General features: G+C 44.5%; 1 protein-coding gene across 1 annotated transcript in view; it reads right to left on the reverse strand.

Annotated features, from left to right (window-relative positions):
* The window catches only part of EFHB (EF-hand domain family member B), a 205,195-nt gene that overhangs the window by 65,798 nt on the left and 119,362 nt on the right, over window positions 1-20,035 (reverse strand). Inside the window, exons 8-9 of the mRNA XM_029587068.1 lie at window positions 4,067-4,134; window positions 3,811-3,969 (exon numbers count right to left, since the gene is read on the reverse strand). Of these exons, the coding sequence (XP_029442928.1) occupies window positions 3,811-3,969; window positions 4,067-4,134 (227 nt within the window). The remainder of the gene's footprint in view (window positions 1-3,810; window positions 3,970-4,066; window positions 4,135-20,035) is intronic.

Raw genomic sequence — 20,035 nt, forward strand, 5'->3', positions numbered from 1 at the left:
TCTTGTTTGGCTTCTGATGAGCCAATCGTCCAGGTAAGGAAACATGTGCACTCCTTCCTTGTGCAAGTGGGCAGCTGCCACTGCCAGGCACTTTGTGAACACTCGAGGTGCTGAGGCAAGACAGAATGGTAGCACCTTGTACTAGAAATGTTGGCTTCCTACTAGGAATCGCAGATACTTGCGATGAGGAGGGAATATTGGGAATGTGAGCGTAAGCGTCTTGAAGATCCAGGGAACAGAGCCAATCTCCTTTTTGAAGTAGAGGTAGTATGGTGCCCAATTACAGCATCCTGAATTTTTCTTTTTTCAGGTATTTGTTGAGTTTCCGGAGGTCCAATATGGGACGTAGGCCTCCTGTTTTCTTTGGAATGAGGAAATAACGGGAGTAGAATCCTCTGCCCTGCTGAGGCTGGGGAACTGGTCCACGGGCTCTGGCTCTCAGAAAGGTGGATAATTCTTTTTGTAAAGAGTGTGACTTCATTGTTTACTGCCCAAGATGAAGTGGGTGGAGTATCGTTTGGTACAGTGAGAAAGTCCAGGTGGTACCTTGAGATGTTATTGAGAGTACCCATGGTCTGTGGTGATGTGTGACCAATTGTGCTGAAGAAAGTGATCCAACCTCCTACCGGCAAGATTTGGGGTCGGATTGGTAGACAGGCTTTTTGTTCCCTGGTGAGATTTAAAAATCCCGAAGTTGACCCTGTTTGCGGGGGGTGTTGAGCTCTAAGTGCTCTTTGTTGTCGGGTCTGCGTTCTTTGAGCTGGCCTAGATGACCTTCCACGGGTAGGAGGTGGATAATAACGCCATGGCCTGTAGTATGGGTGTTTGGAATCTTTTCTTGGGAGTCTTCGTGATGATGGTTGAGACTCCTGAGGTGCAGAGGAAAGCTGTCTCAAGGTTTATGAATGTTCCTTTAACTGAGAAACTGCCTCCTTTACTTTATCTCCAAAGAGACTGTCCTCTACGCAAGGGAGATCAGCAAGTTTCTCTTGTACTTCTGCTCTCAGGTTGGAGGCCTTGAGCCAGGCCCATCTGCGTGCACTTATACCCGTGGCCGACATTCTTGATGCAGTCTCAAAACTATCGTAAGCTGCACGAACTTCGTGTTTCCCAGCTTCCAGGCCTTTATGAATGATGGAAGTGAAAGAATCTTGGATTTGCTGGGGGAGAGTTTCAGAGAGTTCTTGAATTTGTTTCCATAAATTACGCTGATATTGCGTCATATATAACTGGTAGGACGCAATTCTGGAGACAAGCATGGAACCCTGAAACATTTTCCTGCCTATGGTATCTAAGAATCTATTGTCCTTTCCAGGAGGATTAGATGAATGAGGCTTTATTCGTTTGGATTTCTTTTGAGCTGACTCAACTACTAATGATTGATGAGGTAATTGAGTCTTTTGGAAGCCTGGGATGCGCTGGACTAGATATGTAGCATCAGTCCTTTTATTTACCAGTGGTATGGTACAGGGATGCTCCCATAGCCTGTGTTGTAAGTCAATGAGGACTTCATGAACTGGAATTGCCAGCACCTCTTTAGGTGGGTCCACAAACTGTAACACTTCCAGAGTTTTTTGTCTGGTGTCCTCCTCAGATACAAGCTGGAAGGGGATGGAGTCAGCCATATCCTTGATGAAATTTGAGAAAGAAAGGTCGTCTGGAGGGGATTTCCTTCTTTCCTCTGGAGGAGAAGGCTCTGAGAGGACTTCCTCTGAAGAAGTATCAGTATTGGGATCGTCCCAGGTGTCCAGTGAATGTGGTCGAGGAGGGGGTCGATGGAATGGGTTCAGTTGGCATCGACGGCATCGATGGTTTCTCCAGTGGCTTCAACAGGAACAGCGGAGAAAATGATGGACGTGGTCGTGTGATTTCCGATGGACCTGGGAGTGGTTCAGGCATCGGTATATTTCTTTTACTATTTCCTCTTCTCTCGGAGCTGGCATTAGTATCTCTGGTGATTTTACCGGGATGGCACCGATGAGTGTCCAATTTTGCTAAAATTGGCGCAAAAAAGGATATGTCTGGCATTGGCATCGGTGGAACCGGCGATGGAGTCGGTAATGGCATCGTTATGGGCACCAGTGATGGAAGTGAAACCGGTACCGGTGATGGTGCTGGCCTCGATGGCGGGCTCCGTGCTGGCATCGGAGGCATATCGAGGAGCGTGTCTCTAACTGCCTGGCAGATGTAACCGTCCAGTTCTGCCTGCATAGCTGGTGAAACCAGAGTAGCTATGGGGGGAGGCAGCGAAGGCAATACCTCCACAGGGCCCTGTGGAAGTACAGTTCCCGGTACCGATATCGGTGGTAGGCCTCGGTAGAGAGTCCTCTCTCCGAGATTTCTTCGACGCTGATTCGGGATCCGTCAATGGAGTTCCAGATATCGGATCGATTTCAGGATTGTGAGGCCTCCGATGCTGATGACGATGCTTCTGCCTGTGCTCAACGCCCTTCTCGATGACAGACGTAGATTATATCGAAGATTTTGAAAGGGTTGGTGACCGCTGATCCCCTGCTTCATCCGGTCTCCGTTTTTTTAAGGACAACCTTTCTGATCGCTCCAGCCGGAGATGACTGTGTGGACGTCGATGGCATTAATTGGAGATGGAACAAATGTTCCATTTTCTCCATCCGCAGTCTTCTGCCTTTCGGCGTCATCTCGGCGCATCTTGGGCACGTTGAGACGTCGTGTCCCTCGCCGAGGCAGAGTACACACTCTAAGTATGGGTCCGTAATGGACACGGTGCGGCAACAATTCGGGCACTTTTTGAAACCTGAAGCCATAATGAAAGTCGGACAGCCGTCGACGACTTTCAGGAACGGTTTGACGGTATTGGAACCGACGGAAAAAATTGAAAAGACTTACCGCGATGAAAAAAAGGGAGACCCCTACGGTGTCAACGTTTTTTTCCCGAGTTTTTATAAACTTTTTTGTAAGGTGAAAATTCACCACACAGGACTCCTAGAACGCGAGGCTAACGGCTTCACGGAAAAAAGAAGACTGAAGGGAGACCCCTGTGGCTCGAGGGATCATGGAATGCTGGGCATGCTCAGTAGGCTCAGGATGCCAGTCAAAATATCTAGAAACTTTGACAGAAAGTTTTCCGGGATAGGCCTCCGTCGGTGACGTCACCCATATGTGAGGACTAGCATCCTGCTTGTCCTGGGATAAAAGAAGGTCTCCCCAAATCCTACCAGCCGAAAATAAATGCTTCCCTGCCTCCACATGTGGCTGTAGGAGACCAAAGAAAGCCAATGCATGTACATTCCTGCCTCACAATGTGGCCATGAGGAATGGGCAGTCAATGGTAGCATGAGGAATCCCTTCCCAGGCCAGGTATAAAGGAGAAGACCGTGTGGACTGCGAGAAGAGATAGAAAGCAAGAGTATTGGGGGGGGGGGGGGGCGAGACAAGAAGAGGAGAGTAGAGAAGCAAGTGAGAAAATGGAGAAAGAAAAGAGGGGGAAGGATGGATGGGGAAGAAAGGAGTGTGCGGGAAGAAAGGGAGAAAAGACTGCATCCAAATTGGATGGGAATTGGAGAAGCAGAGAGAGAGGAAAGTGCTGCATCTGTCCTTGCCAGGAGAATAAATGCATTCACCAAGTAATGCTGCCACACCACCCTCAAAAAGATTCCTGGGAGGGGGAGGGAGAACAGGATGGGGAGTGCATTTTGTCCTGGTGAGTAAATAATGCTGGAGATAAAGAAACCATTCAGAAATTTTGTGTATTCCATGGAGTACACCTTTCTGTTTTTCAGAAATATGAAGCAAAAAACAAAGTACAAGTCTATTGGTATTCTCTCATGCTACCAACCTTGTCGTAATATTTGAATGCTTCCAGTAATGCATCAAAGTCATGAAAGTTGATGTTCTTCAAGTGCTGTCGGACAGTACTTAGGACAGCTCTATATCTGTCTTTGCCATACAGGAAACAAGTAGGAGCTTTGTAGCGGAAAATCTCTGCAACTCCTGTCAGGAGAAAGGAAGTCTTGTTTAACTCACACAAATTATGGTCACCTTAATTTCCTTTTTGCCGATAACTTGAAATCCAGCTAGTACACCTTACCATATCCATCTGGAATTATTGGAACACCAAATGTGTGATTTGGTAGAACATTCAGTGTATCTGCAATTCTGTACAGAAAGAAATATATTAGTAAAGTGTATTTACTAACTTACCAGAGTATATCATGCCTGACAACTGTAATATCTGGCACCTTTGAGAGAGACTTTGTAACCATATAACTACCGGTATAGGCAAGAAAAGCTAAAAACATCAATCACTAGCATTTCTTGTCCTCTGTGAAATTTGGTCCCATCACCCAGTAGTCATTTTAATGTCTCAAATATTCAGTAAAATCATAAATTATGATTAGTTTTCAATGATAAAAATGTTGAAAAAAAACTACAATTTCGAATGCATTTTTAAGTTCTGTAAATGTTACGATGTCTCTGTAAGTACCAAGTACAAGTAGTGAGTTTTCAACTAGTTGTCTGAGAAAGCCCCCTGCTTTACAGCCATGCAAAAGATTTAAATTAATGCCACAGAGGTCGATATTCAAAGCCACTTAGCCGGATAAGTTCTGACTTATCTGGCTAAGTGGCAGTAATTGAATAGCTGGCTGCATTCAGCAGCTGCCACTTAGCTGGATAACTACTTATCTGGCTAAGTAGTTAGCTGGCTAAGTGGTGGGTGGGATATTTATTTATTTAAGCATTTTATATACTGTCATTCCAAAAGATGATCACAGTGGTTTACAAAAACAACATTCATATTATTGGGCTACACAACATCTAGACATGTTAACTAGAGGACTTGGATAGTAATTTGTTATATATAGTTTCCATATCAATAGTCTTCATATGTTTGTCAAAATTGTCTTAGAACACTTTACATCACTCGATACTTGTCAATCTAGCATTTACAATATTATTAATCTTGTAAGTTTTTTGCATATAGATATTTTGTTTTAGATCATATACAATTTTGAAGAGCCAGATTTTCAGCTCAAGTTTGAAACTCTGTCTCCCAGGTCTAGGAGTGGCAGTTTAACTTTAGGGACATAACTAGAAGAAGCTAATTATTTGGTTAACTTAGCCAGATAAGTAGCATTATTGAGACTTATCTGGCTAAGAGGGAGATTTATTAAGCCACGAGGGGCCAAATATTGCTGTACAGCATCACTGTGATATTTGGCCCCTCTTTGATAAACTACCGCCACTGTACCATGGCACAATTTTTTTATTGTGGCACAAACGCGTGACAAAAAATTGTGCTGCAGGACTTCTCTTTCCTGCGCGATAGTGGCCCAACTTGGCCAGGGCTGCCATCGCCTAAAAGGCCAGTGGCCCAAAAAATGGCTCTCCCCAAAATAAGAAAAATCATCCAGGGGTCAAAGGTGACCCCTACCCATAGCCCCCATGCCATCTACCGAAGCTGCACTGGTCCCCGCAAGAAAAAAAACAGAGTCCAAATGCATAGCGATGACCCAACCCCTCCCCTTAAACCCAAAAAAGGGCCCATTTGGAATAGGAAACCCCCCTTCCAAATATAGGGTTCTCCCCCCAGCCCAAAATAAAAATGCACCCTAGTGGACTGGGAGGGGGCAGGTGGAGCCCTGTCCCTACCTCCTTACCCCCCTATACCTTGAAATGTTATCTTCAATAGTTAGCTGAGGGCCTGGAACGCCCCCTATCCATGAGCCACATCGATGTCATTTTTCAAAATGGTGCCTGTCAGGCCTTGCTCCTGTCATGTGATGGGGCAAAGGCCAGGGATCAGATCAAGGCCACGTGGCTCCAGACCTTGCTCCTATCATGTGATAGGGGCATGGCCTGGTCAAAGCCATTTTGAAAAATGGTGATTTGGCCTGAGGCTAGGGGGTGTCCAGGGCCTTCAGCTATCAAAGATAACATTTTGAGGTACTGGAGGGCTACGGGGGTTAGAGGAGTAGGGTGTGGATCCACCTGCTCCCCTAGACCACCAGGGTCCATTTTTGGAGGAGGGATGGAAACCATAAACACCAGGGATTTCATTATATTTGGAAGCGGGGTTGAGGTGTGCCGTGGGGTTCCTATGCAAAAGGAGCCATTTTGGGAGGTTTAAAGGGAGGAGTTGGGGAAGGGAGCAGGTAGTCACTGTGCGTTTAGACTTTTTTTTTGTGAGGGGGCCAGTGCTGCCTCAATAGGTGGTGAGAGAAGGGGGCGGGCAGGGGTCACCATCGACCCCTGGGGTGATTTTCCTTATTTGGGGGAGGGCAATTTTTCAGGCTGCTAGTCCTTTAATTTTTCAAAGGGAATATTGGGGATCCTGATGCTACTTAAGGAAAATATCTACAGCTCCCTCAAACATGATAAAATAACGAGTGGACTTTTTTCTAAGTCAGCCAAGTTACTTTATTTATATAGGTTTACTTATGCATAACCTGCTTTGCATGCATTTGGCAATTTTATGCATGCAAAGCAGCTTATTTCCATATGGGAGGAAATCTTTTGTGATATCGCATGATAAATAGGAGTTAATGTGTGATACATGCTGTTTAACTCACGATATTGCCTTATTATGTTTTAATAAATCAGGCCTAGGTTAGCTGGCTAAGCCTGATTTCTCAATAGCAGGTCTAAAAGAAAATTAGTTTCTTACCTGATAATTTTCGTTCCTGTAGTACCACGGATCAGTCCAGACTCCTGGGTTTTGTGCCCCCCCAGCAGATGGAGACAGAGCAGTTATCAAAACAAACTTCGCGTAAAAATAGGCTGGTGCCACCTACAGTCCAGCAGTATTATTCAATGTCAAAGCAGAATGGAACTCTCAAAACCATCATAACTATATATAATAAAAGAAATAAACTGGTCCACTGAATCCTCCTGGGACCTGAACCTTGAAAACCACTTGAGGACAAAAAATTCAAATCTCTGCCAATCTGAAAAAAACGAAATACATAAGAACCGAGCGGACTCTCCCTTTCTTCCATGTCTCTGATGGGCGGAATTCTGGACTGATCCGTGGTACTACAGGAACGAAAATTATCAGATAAGAAACTAATTTTCCTTTCCCTGAACGTACCCGGATCAGTCCAAACTCCTGGGATGTACCAGAGCTTTCTTATCTGGGATGGGATCTGGAGTGGCCCGTTCGAAGCACTCCCTCTCCAAATCCTCCTGAAACTGGAGCCTGGACATCCAGTCTGTAATGTCTCGCAAACGTATGCAGGAATTTCCACATAGCCGCCCTGCAAATCTCCTGTAGTGATACCATCTGACACTCTGCCCAAGACGCTGCTTGTGAACGAGTAGAGTGGGCATGCAGACCCGAAGAAAGGGATCTACCACGAAGGAGATAGGCCGAACTAATAGCCTCCTTTAGCCAACGAGCTATAGTAGCTTTGGACGCCTGCTGTCCTCGTTTAGGACCGTTCCACAGCACAAAAAGATGGTCAGTCACACGAAACTCATTGGTAACCTCTAGGTAACGCAGCAAGGCTCTGTGAACATCAAGCTTCCGCAAGTTGCCCGCCAAAGGATCCGAACAGTTTAACTCCGTGAAGGCCGGCAGCTCCACCAATTGGTTGACATGAAAAGAGGAAACCACTTTCGGCAAGAAAGACGGAACCATCCTTAAAGAAACGCCTGAATCCGCAAAAAGGGTTCCCTACAGGAAAATGCCTGGAGTTCTGACACCCTATGAGCCGATGTAATGGCCACCAGAAAAATCACCTTCAAGGTAAGATATTTTAGAGTCGATCTCTTCAAAGGCTGAAAAGGCGCCGAACAAAGGGCAGTGAGGACTAAATTCAGATTCCACGACGGATAAGGATGCTAAATCGGAGGACGCAAGTGTTTTGCTCCCTTAAGGAAACGAACTATATTCGGTTGTGCCGCTAACACTACACCCTGGATAGTGCCATGCAAACAACCAAGCTCCGCCACCTGCACTCTGAGAAAGAGGAGGAGGTAAAACTCCCCTCCCCCAGCGCTGCACTAGTCACAATCCTGAAAGATTGAAAAATGGCCCCCGTTCCTGTGCTGACCGGGAACTGATCAGCCTCAGAGTGAACTGCAGCAGACGTCCCAACCGGGACCCAGGCAGACTTTGTTTTAACTAGTTTTGCCGTTTTTAACATTTTTTTTGGCTCCCGATGACACCCCCTCCCCCCCCCTCCCCCGGGGAAGCAAGCCGAGCAAAGGTCCTCCCTGGAGAGACGAGCGCGGGCCGACCCGCATGCGCGGCAAACGGACAAACGCAGCATCGAGTTGTGACAGGAAAAAATAAATTCAACAAAATTTAATGAATTCGTGAAGCAATAGCAAAATGAAAAGCAAATATCGCGCTGAGACAGGGAGTGAGAGAGAGAGCCGGCACGGGAGAAAACGAAAGCAAAACATTTTATTTTTAATTATAAAACTTGTCCAAGCTGCTGATCCCTTCGGGTGGAGTGAACCGGGCTCCCCGGTATCGCACCCAAGCTGCTAAGTAGAGAAAGTAGGGCCCTCAACCCTATGAAGCAGCTGCCTCAGACCAGTGGGGGATGGACTTTTAAAACCTCACAACCCCCGGGAGGCTCCAGACCACAGTGCTGATAGAAATTCCTTTTCCAAAAAAAATTTTTTTTTTAAAGCTGTATTAAGCAAGGAAATAAAAATAAAAAACCAAAATACTCTGCAAATCCTAACTAACCAACCAAGCACACAGCCCAGACTGTAGGTTTTGCAACCCCACCATCTGCTGGAGACAGAGGAATACTGCCGGACTGTAGGTGGCACCAGCTTATTTATAGACTGAGTTTGTTTTGATAACTGCTCTGTCTCCATCTGCTGGGGGGGGGGGGGGGGCAAAACCCAGGAGTCTGGACTGATCTGGGTAAGTACAGGGAACTTATCTGGCTAACTGCCCCCGGGATTCATCATTCTGCTATAAATATAGCGGAATGATGGCCCGCAGGAAAAAAGGGGGCGGTGTTGAAAGTATGCAGCCAGCCACACTGCAGCTGTGTGTTTTCACCCGCCGCGGTTGCGGCCGGGCCACACACTTTCGCCCCCATAGCACCACAGGAAAAGGTGGTGTTATTTTCCACGGTACTGCCAACGATAATGTGGAAAACATTATCACCCGCAATACTTCCGGGCCACAACCCTGCCCAAATCCCTCCCACACTCCTCCCGTTCCCCTGATTTAAATTGTACCGCCGTGATGCAGCACATCACAGTTTAAACAATGACCCTGTTAGCCAGATAAGTTTCAATATTGCTACTTAAATTTATCTGGCTAACTCAAATGTTATCCGGGTATATTCAGCGATGTAGCTGTACATCTGAATATCCTGGCTAAGTTATTTATTTATTTATTTTTAGCTTTTCTATACCGATGTTCCTGTAAATATACAAATCACAACGGTTTACATGTAACTAAAACATTCGCATAGGGCGATACATAGAACAGAGGTAGTAAATAACAGTAGAACGGGACCTAACATAACATATCCTTACATAATAACTCAAAACAAATCATCTCCAAACAGATGAGATGAAGACTGGATAAACAGCGGAGGTAATGAACTGGACAAAGGTGTCCGCGTAGAAGTTTACATGAGAGAGGATGCAAAGTGAGGGAAGATTAAGTGTCCGGGAAGGCTTGTCTAAATAGCCATGTTTTAATTTTTTTTTTGAAAGCAGATGGGCAGGGTTCTTGTCTGAGGTCCAGGGGTAACTTATTCCAATGATGGGGTCCTGCTGTCGATATGGCACGTTTTCTTAGGGATGTTTTCACTTGAGGGGCATACAAGGTGTCTTTGTAGGCACTTCTGATTGGTCTAGAGGAGGTATGAGATCTTAGTTGAGTAGAAGTGTGGAGAGAAGTGAGGTTGTTTTTGGCTTTATGTATGATCGTGAGGACTTTGAAGAGGATCCTGTATTTGATAGGTAGCCAATGGAGGCTCTGAAGGGTGGGAGTGATATATTCCCTTTTTTTGGTATTGGTGAGGATCCTGGCTGCGGAGTTCTGAACCACTTGAAGGGGTTTTATGGAGTTGGCCGGGAGACCAAGAAGAAGGGAGTTGCAATAGTCCAATTTCGACATGATTATGGATTGCAGCACCAATCTGAAGTCTTGGAAGTGAAGTAGTGGTTTAAGTTTCTGAGGACTTGCAGTTTAAAGAAGCACTCCTTACTGGTGGTGTTCACAAACTTCTTTAGGTTAAGCTGTTTGTCCAGGATTACGCCTAAGTCTCTGACAAATGGAGAGAAATTAATAGTAGCGTTAGCTGATTGGGAAGAGGACGGCAAGATTGGATGTGTTGCAAGACCGTCTTGCGAGATGATTAGAATCTCAGTCTTATTGGTGTTCAAGACCAGGTTGAAAGTGGAAAGAAGGTGGTTAATTGCTTGAAGGAAGTTGTTCCAGTGGTTGAGAGTTTTTTGTAGAGATTATGTGATAGGGATGAGTATTTGGACGTTATCCACATACAGGAAATGGATTAGTTTAAGTTTTGTAAGTAGGTGGCAGAGTGGTAGAAGGTAGATGTTGAAGTGGGTGAGAGAGAGGATCCTTGGGGGATGCCCAGTTTAGAGTGGATGGGGGGGGGGGGGGATTCTTTAGTGTTAATCCATGCCCTGATTTTTAAGCACCTGTGGGACAAGAATAATCTGAACCAACTTAGAGCAGATCCCTTGATGCCTATGTCTATTAATCTTTCTAAGAGAATCAAATGGTTCACCGTATCAAAGGCAGCAGATAGATCGAGAAGCACAAGTAGGTAGGTTTGTCCTTTTTCCATGTTTATAAGGATAGTATCCGCAAGGGATATAAGGAGAGTTTCTGTACTGAGTGTCTTACAAAATCCATATTGAGAGGGGGGGAGAATGTTATCTTCTTCAAGGTATTCCGATAGCTGTTTATTAACTATTTTTTCCATGATTTTAGCAATCATTGGAAGGTTAGCTATCGGGCGGAAGTTGGCTGGGTCCGTTGGAGACAAGTTAGGTTTTTTTTAGAATGGGTTTAAGAATGGCGAGCTTTAGTTGGTCTGGTACTAGTCCTTGAGTTAAGGAGAGGTTGATGATGTCAGAAATTGGCTTTGAAATGGTGTTTGGGATGTTAAAGAGAATGTTGGTCGGTATTGGGTCTGAGGGATGCGAGACTGGTTTCATTTTTTTGAGGATACTTTCAATCTCCAGCGAGGATGTTGGTCCGAAAGCTTCGAGCGTTGAGTTATGTTGTAGCGAGGTGGGGAGAGCGAAGAGAGAGGGCGATGCCGGGGGGGTGGAGAGTGAGGCAGTAAGGTTGGAGATTTTTCTCTCAAAGTATAATGCCAGTTCCGTGGCTTTGTTGAGCGCTGAATTGTCCGGAATGATGGGGGAGATGGTTTGGTGAGCGCCGAGACATATGCGAATAGGGCTTTCGAGTCGAAGATGAAATGGTAGATTTTCTTAGCGAAGAAGTCTTTTTTCATTCTGAGGATGGCGATCCTATAAGCGTTGAGTAGAGATTTGTAGGCAGCTAAATACGCAGTGGACGGATGTTTTCGCCAACTGTGTTCTTTCTTTCTAAGGTCAAGTTTGAGGGCCTTAAGATCTGGGGTGAACCAGGGTTTTCTGTTAAGAGATGAGGGGTTTAGGACTTTGGTGGACGAAGGACAGGTTTGATCAGCAACTTTTGTGGTACATTGAATCCAGGATGTGATGGCTGCGTCTGCGTTTGAGAGGTCGAGATGTGAGAGTTCCTTGGAGAGGTAGCTGTTGAGGTGGTCAGAGGAGCAGGGTTTTCTAAATTGTATTGTAGTTTTAGGAAAGGATTGGGGAGGAAGATCCTTAATCTCAAGCGCAGTGGAGATGATCCTGTGGTCGGACCATGGGACTAGTGAGCAATTGGGCTTGGAGGAGAGCGAGATGCCGTCATTGATGAAAATGAGGTCTAAGGTATAACCTGCTATGTGAGTAGGGCTGTTAACGACTTGAGAGAAGCCTAGGTAGCTGAATGAGGAGAGTAGAGTTTCACAGTTTATGAGGACAGTGGGGAGGCGTCCACGTGCAAGTTGAAGTCACCCAAAATTACAGCTGGTTTGCCAGCACTGATGTATTTCGCTATGAGTTCAATGATGGGAGAAGGGTTGGATTCCAGGGTTCCAGGGGGGGGGGGCGTAGATTAAGCAGATCTGTAGGTGGTTTGACTTAAAGAGGGCAACTTCTATGTTGTGAGAGGAGTTGGTAAGTTGTAGGGTGAGGCCTAAACCTTTTTTTGCTTCTAGAAGAAGTCCTCCTCCTCTTTTCTTAAGTCTGGGTATAGAGAAGAAATCATAAAGATGTGTGGGAAGTTGATTAGTGATTACCGTGTCAGTAGGTTTCAGCCAGGTTTCTGTGATGGCACAGATATCTGGACTGACTTCAGAAAGGTAGTCATTGAGGATGTCTGTTTTTTTGGTGAGTGATTGGGCATTAAAAAGAGAGAGTGTGAAGAGGGAAAGGCCTAGCAACTGAGTGATAGGAGAGATCATTATTGGTATCAGTCTCTGTTGGGGAATGAAGTGAGCAGAGGGGATTCTGGAGATGTTTTTACAACATCTTAGGTGATAATTGATCAAGGGGATAGTGGAGGTTCCCATATTTGTAACTTAGCTGCTATGAAGCGCTGAGGTGGAGTGGGGAAGCTGTGGAGTAGGTAGCTGCTGTGGAGCAGGTAGCAGCTGTGGAGCAGGTAGATACAGTGGAGCAGGGAGATACTGTGGAGCGTTGAGGTGGAGTACGTGTAGGGCTGCTGTGGGGCAGGTAGCAGCTGTGGAGCAGGTGGCAGCTGTGGAGTGGGTAGATAATGCGGAGCAGGGAGATACTGTGGAGCACTGAGGTGGAGTAGGGCTGCTGAGGAGCAGTTAGGGAGTGAATGCAGTCCCCGGTAGGAGGGGAGCCGGGGGGTGCTCGGGTTAGAGGAAGTAACCTAACAGCTTGAGCTCACTAATTCAAATAGAGGACTCCGGGTTGCCCTGCGGGGCTGTACGAAGGGGCGCACAAAGGGGCCTGCCCCTTTGTTGTGCACCTTTGGCACGCGACGCGCGGCGCCAAGCTGCTATAGTGATTTAAAATGCCAGTCGGGGCTGGTCCCCTGATTGGCTGAAGATGTCGGCTCTGTCGATTGGCTGCGGTGCGAGACAAAGAGGAGGTCCGATTCGGAGGGGAGCTTCCTCGTGGTCGATGCCGGAGCGGCCGAGGGTAAGAGAGAAGGAAAATTTCAAAGGCCTTACCCCGGCGGGTCTCCGCGCCAAACGCGCAGGCCTTTCCTTCTCTGAGGACGCCGCAGAGATGAAGAGGCAGCGCCAAGCTGCTATACTGATTTAAATGCCAGTCGGTGCTGTCCCCCGATTGGCTGAAGACATCAGCTCTGTCGATTCGCTGCGGTTTAAGACGAAGAGGAGGTCCGATTCGGAGGGGAGCTGCCTCGTGTCGGTGCCGGAGCGGCCGAGGGTAAGAGAGAAGGCAATTTCAAAGGCCAGGTTAGCCAGACAAGTTTATCCGGCCAGTTAGCCAGACAAATTTATCCGGCTACCTTCCCTAGCAAGCTAGCTTTTGAGTATCTATCTCAGTGTATGTAGAAATAGCTGTTTTAATATGTAATGCAGATATCTTAAGACAGAAATATTTTCTTCTAGAATTTAGGGTTTACATTTAAAAAGGCTTGTATATTAACTAGTGGTATAATCGTGGTATAATTACAAATAAAAGAACAGCTATATTGAAAGGAGCAAAAATAGAAAACACACACAAATATATACATTCATGCACATGTATAGACAGAGAGAGACATGACCAAATTAATTTCACAGAGTTCTGAATATGTCTTTTAAGAGTTTATTATTTATTTATTTATTTATTTATTTATTTGCTTTTATATACTGACATTCATTGGGGTATATCACATCGGTTTACATGTTAACACAGAGAATAGTAAGACTAAGGTGTCTTATTATTATTACATTGTAACAGAGTTGTATGTATTAATGGGCATTAGCCATAATGCTTGCATTTAACATCAAAGCATGTATGAGTCAGTATCGGCAGTACCATTTTGAATTTGGCACCAATACCAACAGAAGTGAAACTAGCTCTTTCCTGCCAATGAAAACCTCTGAGGAAGGAGACTGTCAGGCCAAAGCAATAAGATGCGCATTCAAAACAAATACTCATATTGAGCACCCATTTTCCTAATGCGCACACATCAGGCACACATCCCTGTGTACCTGATGCAGTATTTAAATGAGTGTGAAATCAGGGCAGTGTAAAAAAGGACACGTCGAAGGAGAATTGTGCGTTTCTGATACTCAAAGAAATTTATTGCAATGGGCATTCAATATGAGCGTCTATACCGAGTACACTTTCTTTTGGTTATTTTGCTGAGGTTCATAGATTTTAATTTTGAAGTTTATTGTAGAGACGTGCAATCGTTTTTCACGATTTAGTCAATGCCAACGACATTGTCTAAATCGTCATTGTTGGGGAAGTTGGGAAAAAGAATCAAAATTCCACGAATTTTCGGGTTAAAGTCGGTTTTTTATTACTGCGCACTAACGGATGTTAGTGCGCATGGACTATCCGTTAGCGCGCAGTCGCTGGACTTAGTGCGCAGTACATGGCGCCTCGCCATACTGCGCACTAACGGATTATTAGTGCGCGCTAGGTACATGACAGTGCGCAGTGATATATGTTAGTGCGCACTAACGTAAATTGATACTAAATTGACACTTTTTTTTAAATTGAAGGTTGAATATGTATTCCTATTGGGTGTCTTCTTGTTTTTTATTCATTACCAAGGTTACCAACAGCCAAGGTGCTGTTTTTTACAGATTGTTTTATATGGGGGATGGGGAATGGGAATGGGGGATAGAGCTATTAGCTTGAAGTTCTAATCCTACTGTAGTAGTGTGTCTGTGGATATTGTGATTATGTCATCAATCATGTGACTAGAATTTGTTTGATATATTATGCATAATATTCATTTGCATCATTTTTGAATTGGCCACTTAAATTAATAGGTTTATTTTCCCTCCTACTTTTAGTCAATAGGTAGCTATAATAGCTATATAATAATGAGTGCTCTGCTTATGTGTTGCTTTTGTTTTGTGGGTTTGAGGAGAAAACATCAGTCAATCAGTCATTATAGCTAGCTGCAGCTGTTGATTGATAGTTAATATTATACAGCCTTTATTGTTATTAATAAGGGGTAGCTGCTAGCTGGCTTAGCTAGCTGATACTAGTATCAGCCTATGATACTAGCCAGCCAGCCAGTAGCCATTGCCACTAGCCACAGTAGCATATAGCTACTGCTAGCAGCCAAGTACCACTAGCCGAAATAGCCAATAGCCACAACCAGTGAGCTGAGCTGAGCTCTACTCTTTTTTTCTGTTTCTTGAGTGAGCTCTTCGTTCGCAGCATTCCTAGCCTAGGCATAGGCAGGCACCAGCACTCCAGTCTAGCAGCAGTGCTTGCTTATAAAGGACAAGGTAGGTGCTTTGACTGCTTTCTGAACATTGCAGCAGTAGAGTTTTAATAGATTTATAAATATATAATATTATATAATATTATATTTATCAATATTATATAGATGTATTAATGTGTGTAATCTACTAGATTTATCACTAATAGTGTTTATAGCTAGCTAGCCATAGCCAGTGACACTAGGCTAATAGCTAGCTTGGCTATTAGCCTAGTGTCACTGGCTATGGCTAGCTATTAAAGCCAGTGAGTCACTACTATCAAATCAATTCTACTACTAAACCTATAATTGGCCAATAGTCTGTCCAATATCCTATATTATGTATCTTGTGCTTGGCTTGAGGCTTCTGCTCCTGTGTGTGAGATTTGTGGGTAAGACTTGAAGTGGGAGGGAGAAGTTATTTTAGTCCAAAGAACAGAATAGGCCTGAAAAGGATATGAAAAAATAGGAATAGGACTTCTCTAACCTCAATGCTTGGCTTGCATGTAGTATTAACAGAAAAGCCTAGCCAGTCCTGCCAGGAGGCTAATGTAATGAGTGAACTGAAGCATTGCAGCCTAGTTTCAGTCTCAGTCTGCTGCAGTTTGATGCTCTGGCCAATGCATGGTATAAATTGCAATATAATATATTAGTAAGTATACTATATCAAATTATCAATTGTCAGTGTCACTCACTGACTAATAAATAATCACTATATCCTTCTTTGTCCTGTGGTCTGGGGGTAGCCTTAGCAATAGCTAGCTAGCTAATGCTATTAGCTCAATAAAGTTTTAAAAATGAATACCAAACTAATTTATTAACTTGTTTAATGTACTATATTTATTATATATTTCTTTGACCACAGGATCATAATGCCCCTACCAGTACCCTCTGGGAAAAAACGTGTTGCTAGTGATAGTGCTACTGGAAAGAGCTGTCTGCCAGTCCCTAGGAAAAAACTGCGATTTTTTTGAGAAGAAAGAGGATGTAGAAGTGCAAGGAAACTTGTTGCAAGGGAAGGAACGAGCAAAATTTGAGGGAAAGGTAAAAAGATTAGATGAAAGAATGGTGCTACAGAAAGTATTGGATGATGATGATGAATCAGATATTGAGGAGGAGGAGGAGGAGGAGGAGGAGGAGGATGATCAGGAGTTTTTGGCTAGTAAACATTCTGAGGAGAAGGAGGAGGAGGAGAACAGAAGCAATGACAATGTTAGTCAGATTGCAAAACAAACAACTACTGCCAGTGCCAGCAGTATTGCTGGTACCCTGTCCCCTACACCATTTGAACATCCACGTGTGACTACTACTACTACTACTACTATTTCTACTACTAGTATGAAAATGACAAGTATCCAGCCTAGAGTAAGGAACAGTACAAGGACATCAAAGATTTGGAATCATTATCATGTTGTGGCTGACCAGAGATTTGGACAATGTATCCATTGTAAAAAGATGGTGAGCCGTGGAATAATTATTGGACATCTTACTAACAGCAACATGAAATATCACCTTGAAAGAGAACATAGAGCACTGTTGCTTGCAGAAGAAGCTGGTCCCACCGTGCTTGCCCAGGCTTCAAGTAAAGCAACAGGGAAGCAGCCACAGAAGGAAAGTAGTAGTACTAAAGAAGATACAGATTGTGTGCATCTGCAGAAGCAGCAGTCTCCTCTTCCTCATCCCCAGCAGCAGCGGCAAGCTACCATGGAGCAGATGGGGTGGTGTTCTTCTGCAATGTCACAGAGCAGGAAGCAGGCAATGTCTAAAGTGGGTACACGACATATTGCTCTAATGATTGCTTTGGATGATCAGCCACTGCAGATTGTAGAAAATGAGGGATTTAAGTGGATGCTCCATTATTTCGCCCCTTACTACAAACTTCCTTCAAGAAGTACATTTAGCCGTCAGGTGCTTCCTTCCCTATACAGAAAATGTTGTGCTGAAATGCAGATTATGATGGCAAGGGCAAAGGGGAGGAGCATCCATCTCACCACTGATGTTTGGACTAGTATGAATGCAAGGCATGCATATTTGTCTCTAACAGCACATTGGTGGCAGCTGGATGAGGCATTAATACCTGTAAGCAGCATTGGCAGTGGCAGTGGCAGCAGCTCCAAAAAGGTTTCGCCAGGATACCATTGGGCTTTACTGCATGTTCAAGTGCTAGACAAGAGACATACTTCAGAAAATATCTTACACGCAATTCAGGGGATGATGGAAAAATGGAATGGGCTCCTTAGAAGCAGTGATATGGAATGCTTAAATGGATTTTTCATTACTGACAATGGTTCCAATATTATTAAGGCTCTGGCTGATGGTAGATTCAACGGCATCCGATGCTTTGCACATACCCTGCATCTGATAGTGAGGGATGCTTTGGGGCTTAGTGGCAAGGAAGGTGGTACTACTAGTTGTAGTAGTCAACTCCTGAAGCGGTTGATTGAAAAGTGTCGCAAAATAGCTGGGCATTTCAATCGTAGTGTAAAAAGTGGGAAGCAACTCAGAAAGAGGCAAATAGCAGTTGGCGCACCTTTGCACAACCTTCTTCAGGATGTGCCTACCAGATGGAATTCCACCTATCTTATGTTGGAGAGGTTGTCTGAACAGCAGACACCTCTTCATGATTTGGCAATGGCAACTGAAATTGGATTGGAAAATCCTCTTGGATGTCAGGACTGGACAAACATTGCACACATGGTGCATGTCCTCAAGCCTTTCAAAGTATATACTGATGCATTGAGTTCAGCTAATGCCACTTTGGGTGGTGTCATCCCTGTAATAAACTATCTGGAGGAGGTATTAGAGGAATTTCTGCATCATCCAGATTTCTCTAAGGAAGTGTTAATGCTTGTTAAATGCTTAAAAGAGCAAGTTGAAAAAAGATTGAAACCTCTCATGCAAAGGGATTGCTATATGTTAGCCACGTGTGAAAGGCAGTATTGCTCTCAAGAACAATGCTCTTACACATTGGAAAAAAAAAGTTGATTAAAATGGTTGAAAACATAATGTCTAACAGGGTCTGTTCCACTGGTAACGATGAAAAAGAATTAGTATCATCCTCTCAGTCTCCAACTCCATCCTGCTCAAGTACTAGTATGATCAGCTGCTCCCCTACCCCTTCCATAACACATCAAAATATGAGTCATTCCACATTTAATGAACTGCCTGCCATGTCACAAGCAATCGCATCAGCTGTTGGCAGAAGAGTTACTACTACTGAGTCCTACCTGCAGGAGAATGTTTCAGAACTGCATGTTAAGAGTTTTCTGTCTGAGCCAATTCAGAGCATGGACTCAGATCCCTTGAGATATTGGGCACAGAAAGCTTCAATGTGGCCTGATCTTGCAATACTAGCACAGCACTTTCTTTCCTGCCCGCCAACAAGTGTGCAAAGTGAAAGAGTATTTTCAATGACAGGGAACATAGTGAGTCCACACCATGCACGTTTGTCTCCAGACTTAGTCGAGCAATTGGTTTTTATCAAAACGAACTTTCCACAGCTTGGGTATCCGAACTTTCCCTGTGACTGGGAGGAGTGAGCCTCTTGTCGAGGGCCGAGATCCAAGGTCAAGGGGTGGAAGAGAGGCTTGGCTCTATGCAGCTGTGCTCCCCGCATCGCTTGCTGGGGCGCCCGGCCACAAGAGGCAGCAGCGGCCACAACACTGCCGCTGCTGCCTCTTGTGGCCCACAGGAGAAGCCAGTCTGGGAGTCACAAGACATGAACACTCTGTCCTGCTGCGTCTCCAACACAGGCTTCTCACTCCCAGGCTCCTTTCCCCCAGTGTCCACCTCTGAGGCAGGCAAGTCCTCGCTGGGTTCTTCTGCCTCAGCGTCCATCTCCAACAGCATGATTGTGTGAATGAAGTATGAAAGAATTTCAGGCCAATACAATATTAAATTGCATTTACAGTGCACAGAGAGGTTGATACTCTAACTAAGTAGCTAGTGGCTGTACTAGTAGTAGCTAGCTACTAGCTAGCTACTACTAGTAGCTAGCTAGTAGTAGCTACTAGTTGGATATAAACTGTTACTGTTATATCCACTACTGTAACAATATATTGATTAACCAAATATATACAAACACCCTTGAGTGTAATAAAAAGAGAAAACTGAGCACCCAGAAGTTGTACATTTCTGAAGGATTTTTTGTTCATGAGTCTGCTTTCTCCTTACTCCTACTTTAGTATCACAAGCATTAAATTTTTTGCTTCAAATGGCTGTCTTGGTCATGGAGCAATTTTTGGCATCGACGTGTGAGTCATTGCAGTAGCTTGAGTGCTGCACACACTGAACACAGTGCACAATATTGTATTGGCCAGGTTGAAAGATGTGTGAATGGTCAGTAGCCACGGTTGAAGCCTTGACGTTGGCGCTACTGCTCACAAGTATACAACTTGTGCTAATTCAGCCAGACTGAATGTTGTATGGAAGTGTATGACTAACTTAGTTACTACTAAAACAATGAAATGTGTTGGATTATAATAGACGTACATCCGTACATGTCTGCTCTTTGTAATTTAGTAGTACCATACTATATTATTTTGGAACAATTATTATTAGTTAAATGACTAATAAAATAAT

The sequence above is a fragment of the Rhinatrema bivittatum genome, chromosome 2, assembly GCF_901001135.1.
Source record: "Rhinatrema bivittatum chromosome 2, aRhiBiv1.1, whole genome shotgun sequence".
Lineage (NCBI taxonomy): Eukaryota > Metazoa > Chordata > Amphibia > Gymnophiona > Rhinatrematidae > Rhinatrema > Rhinatrema bivittatum.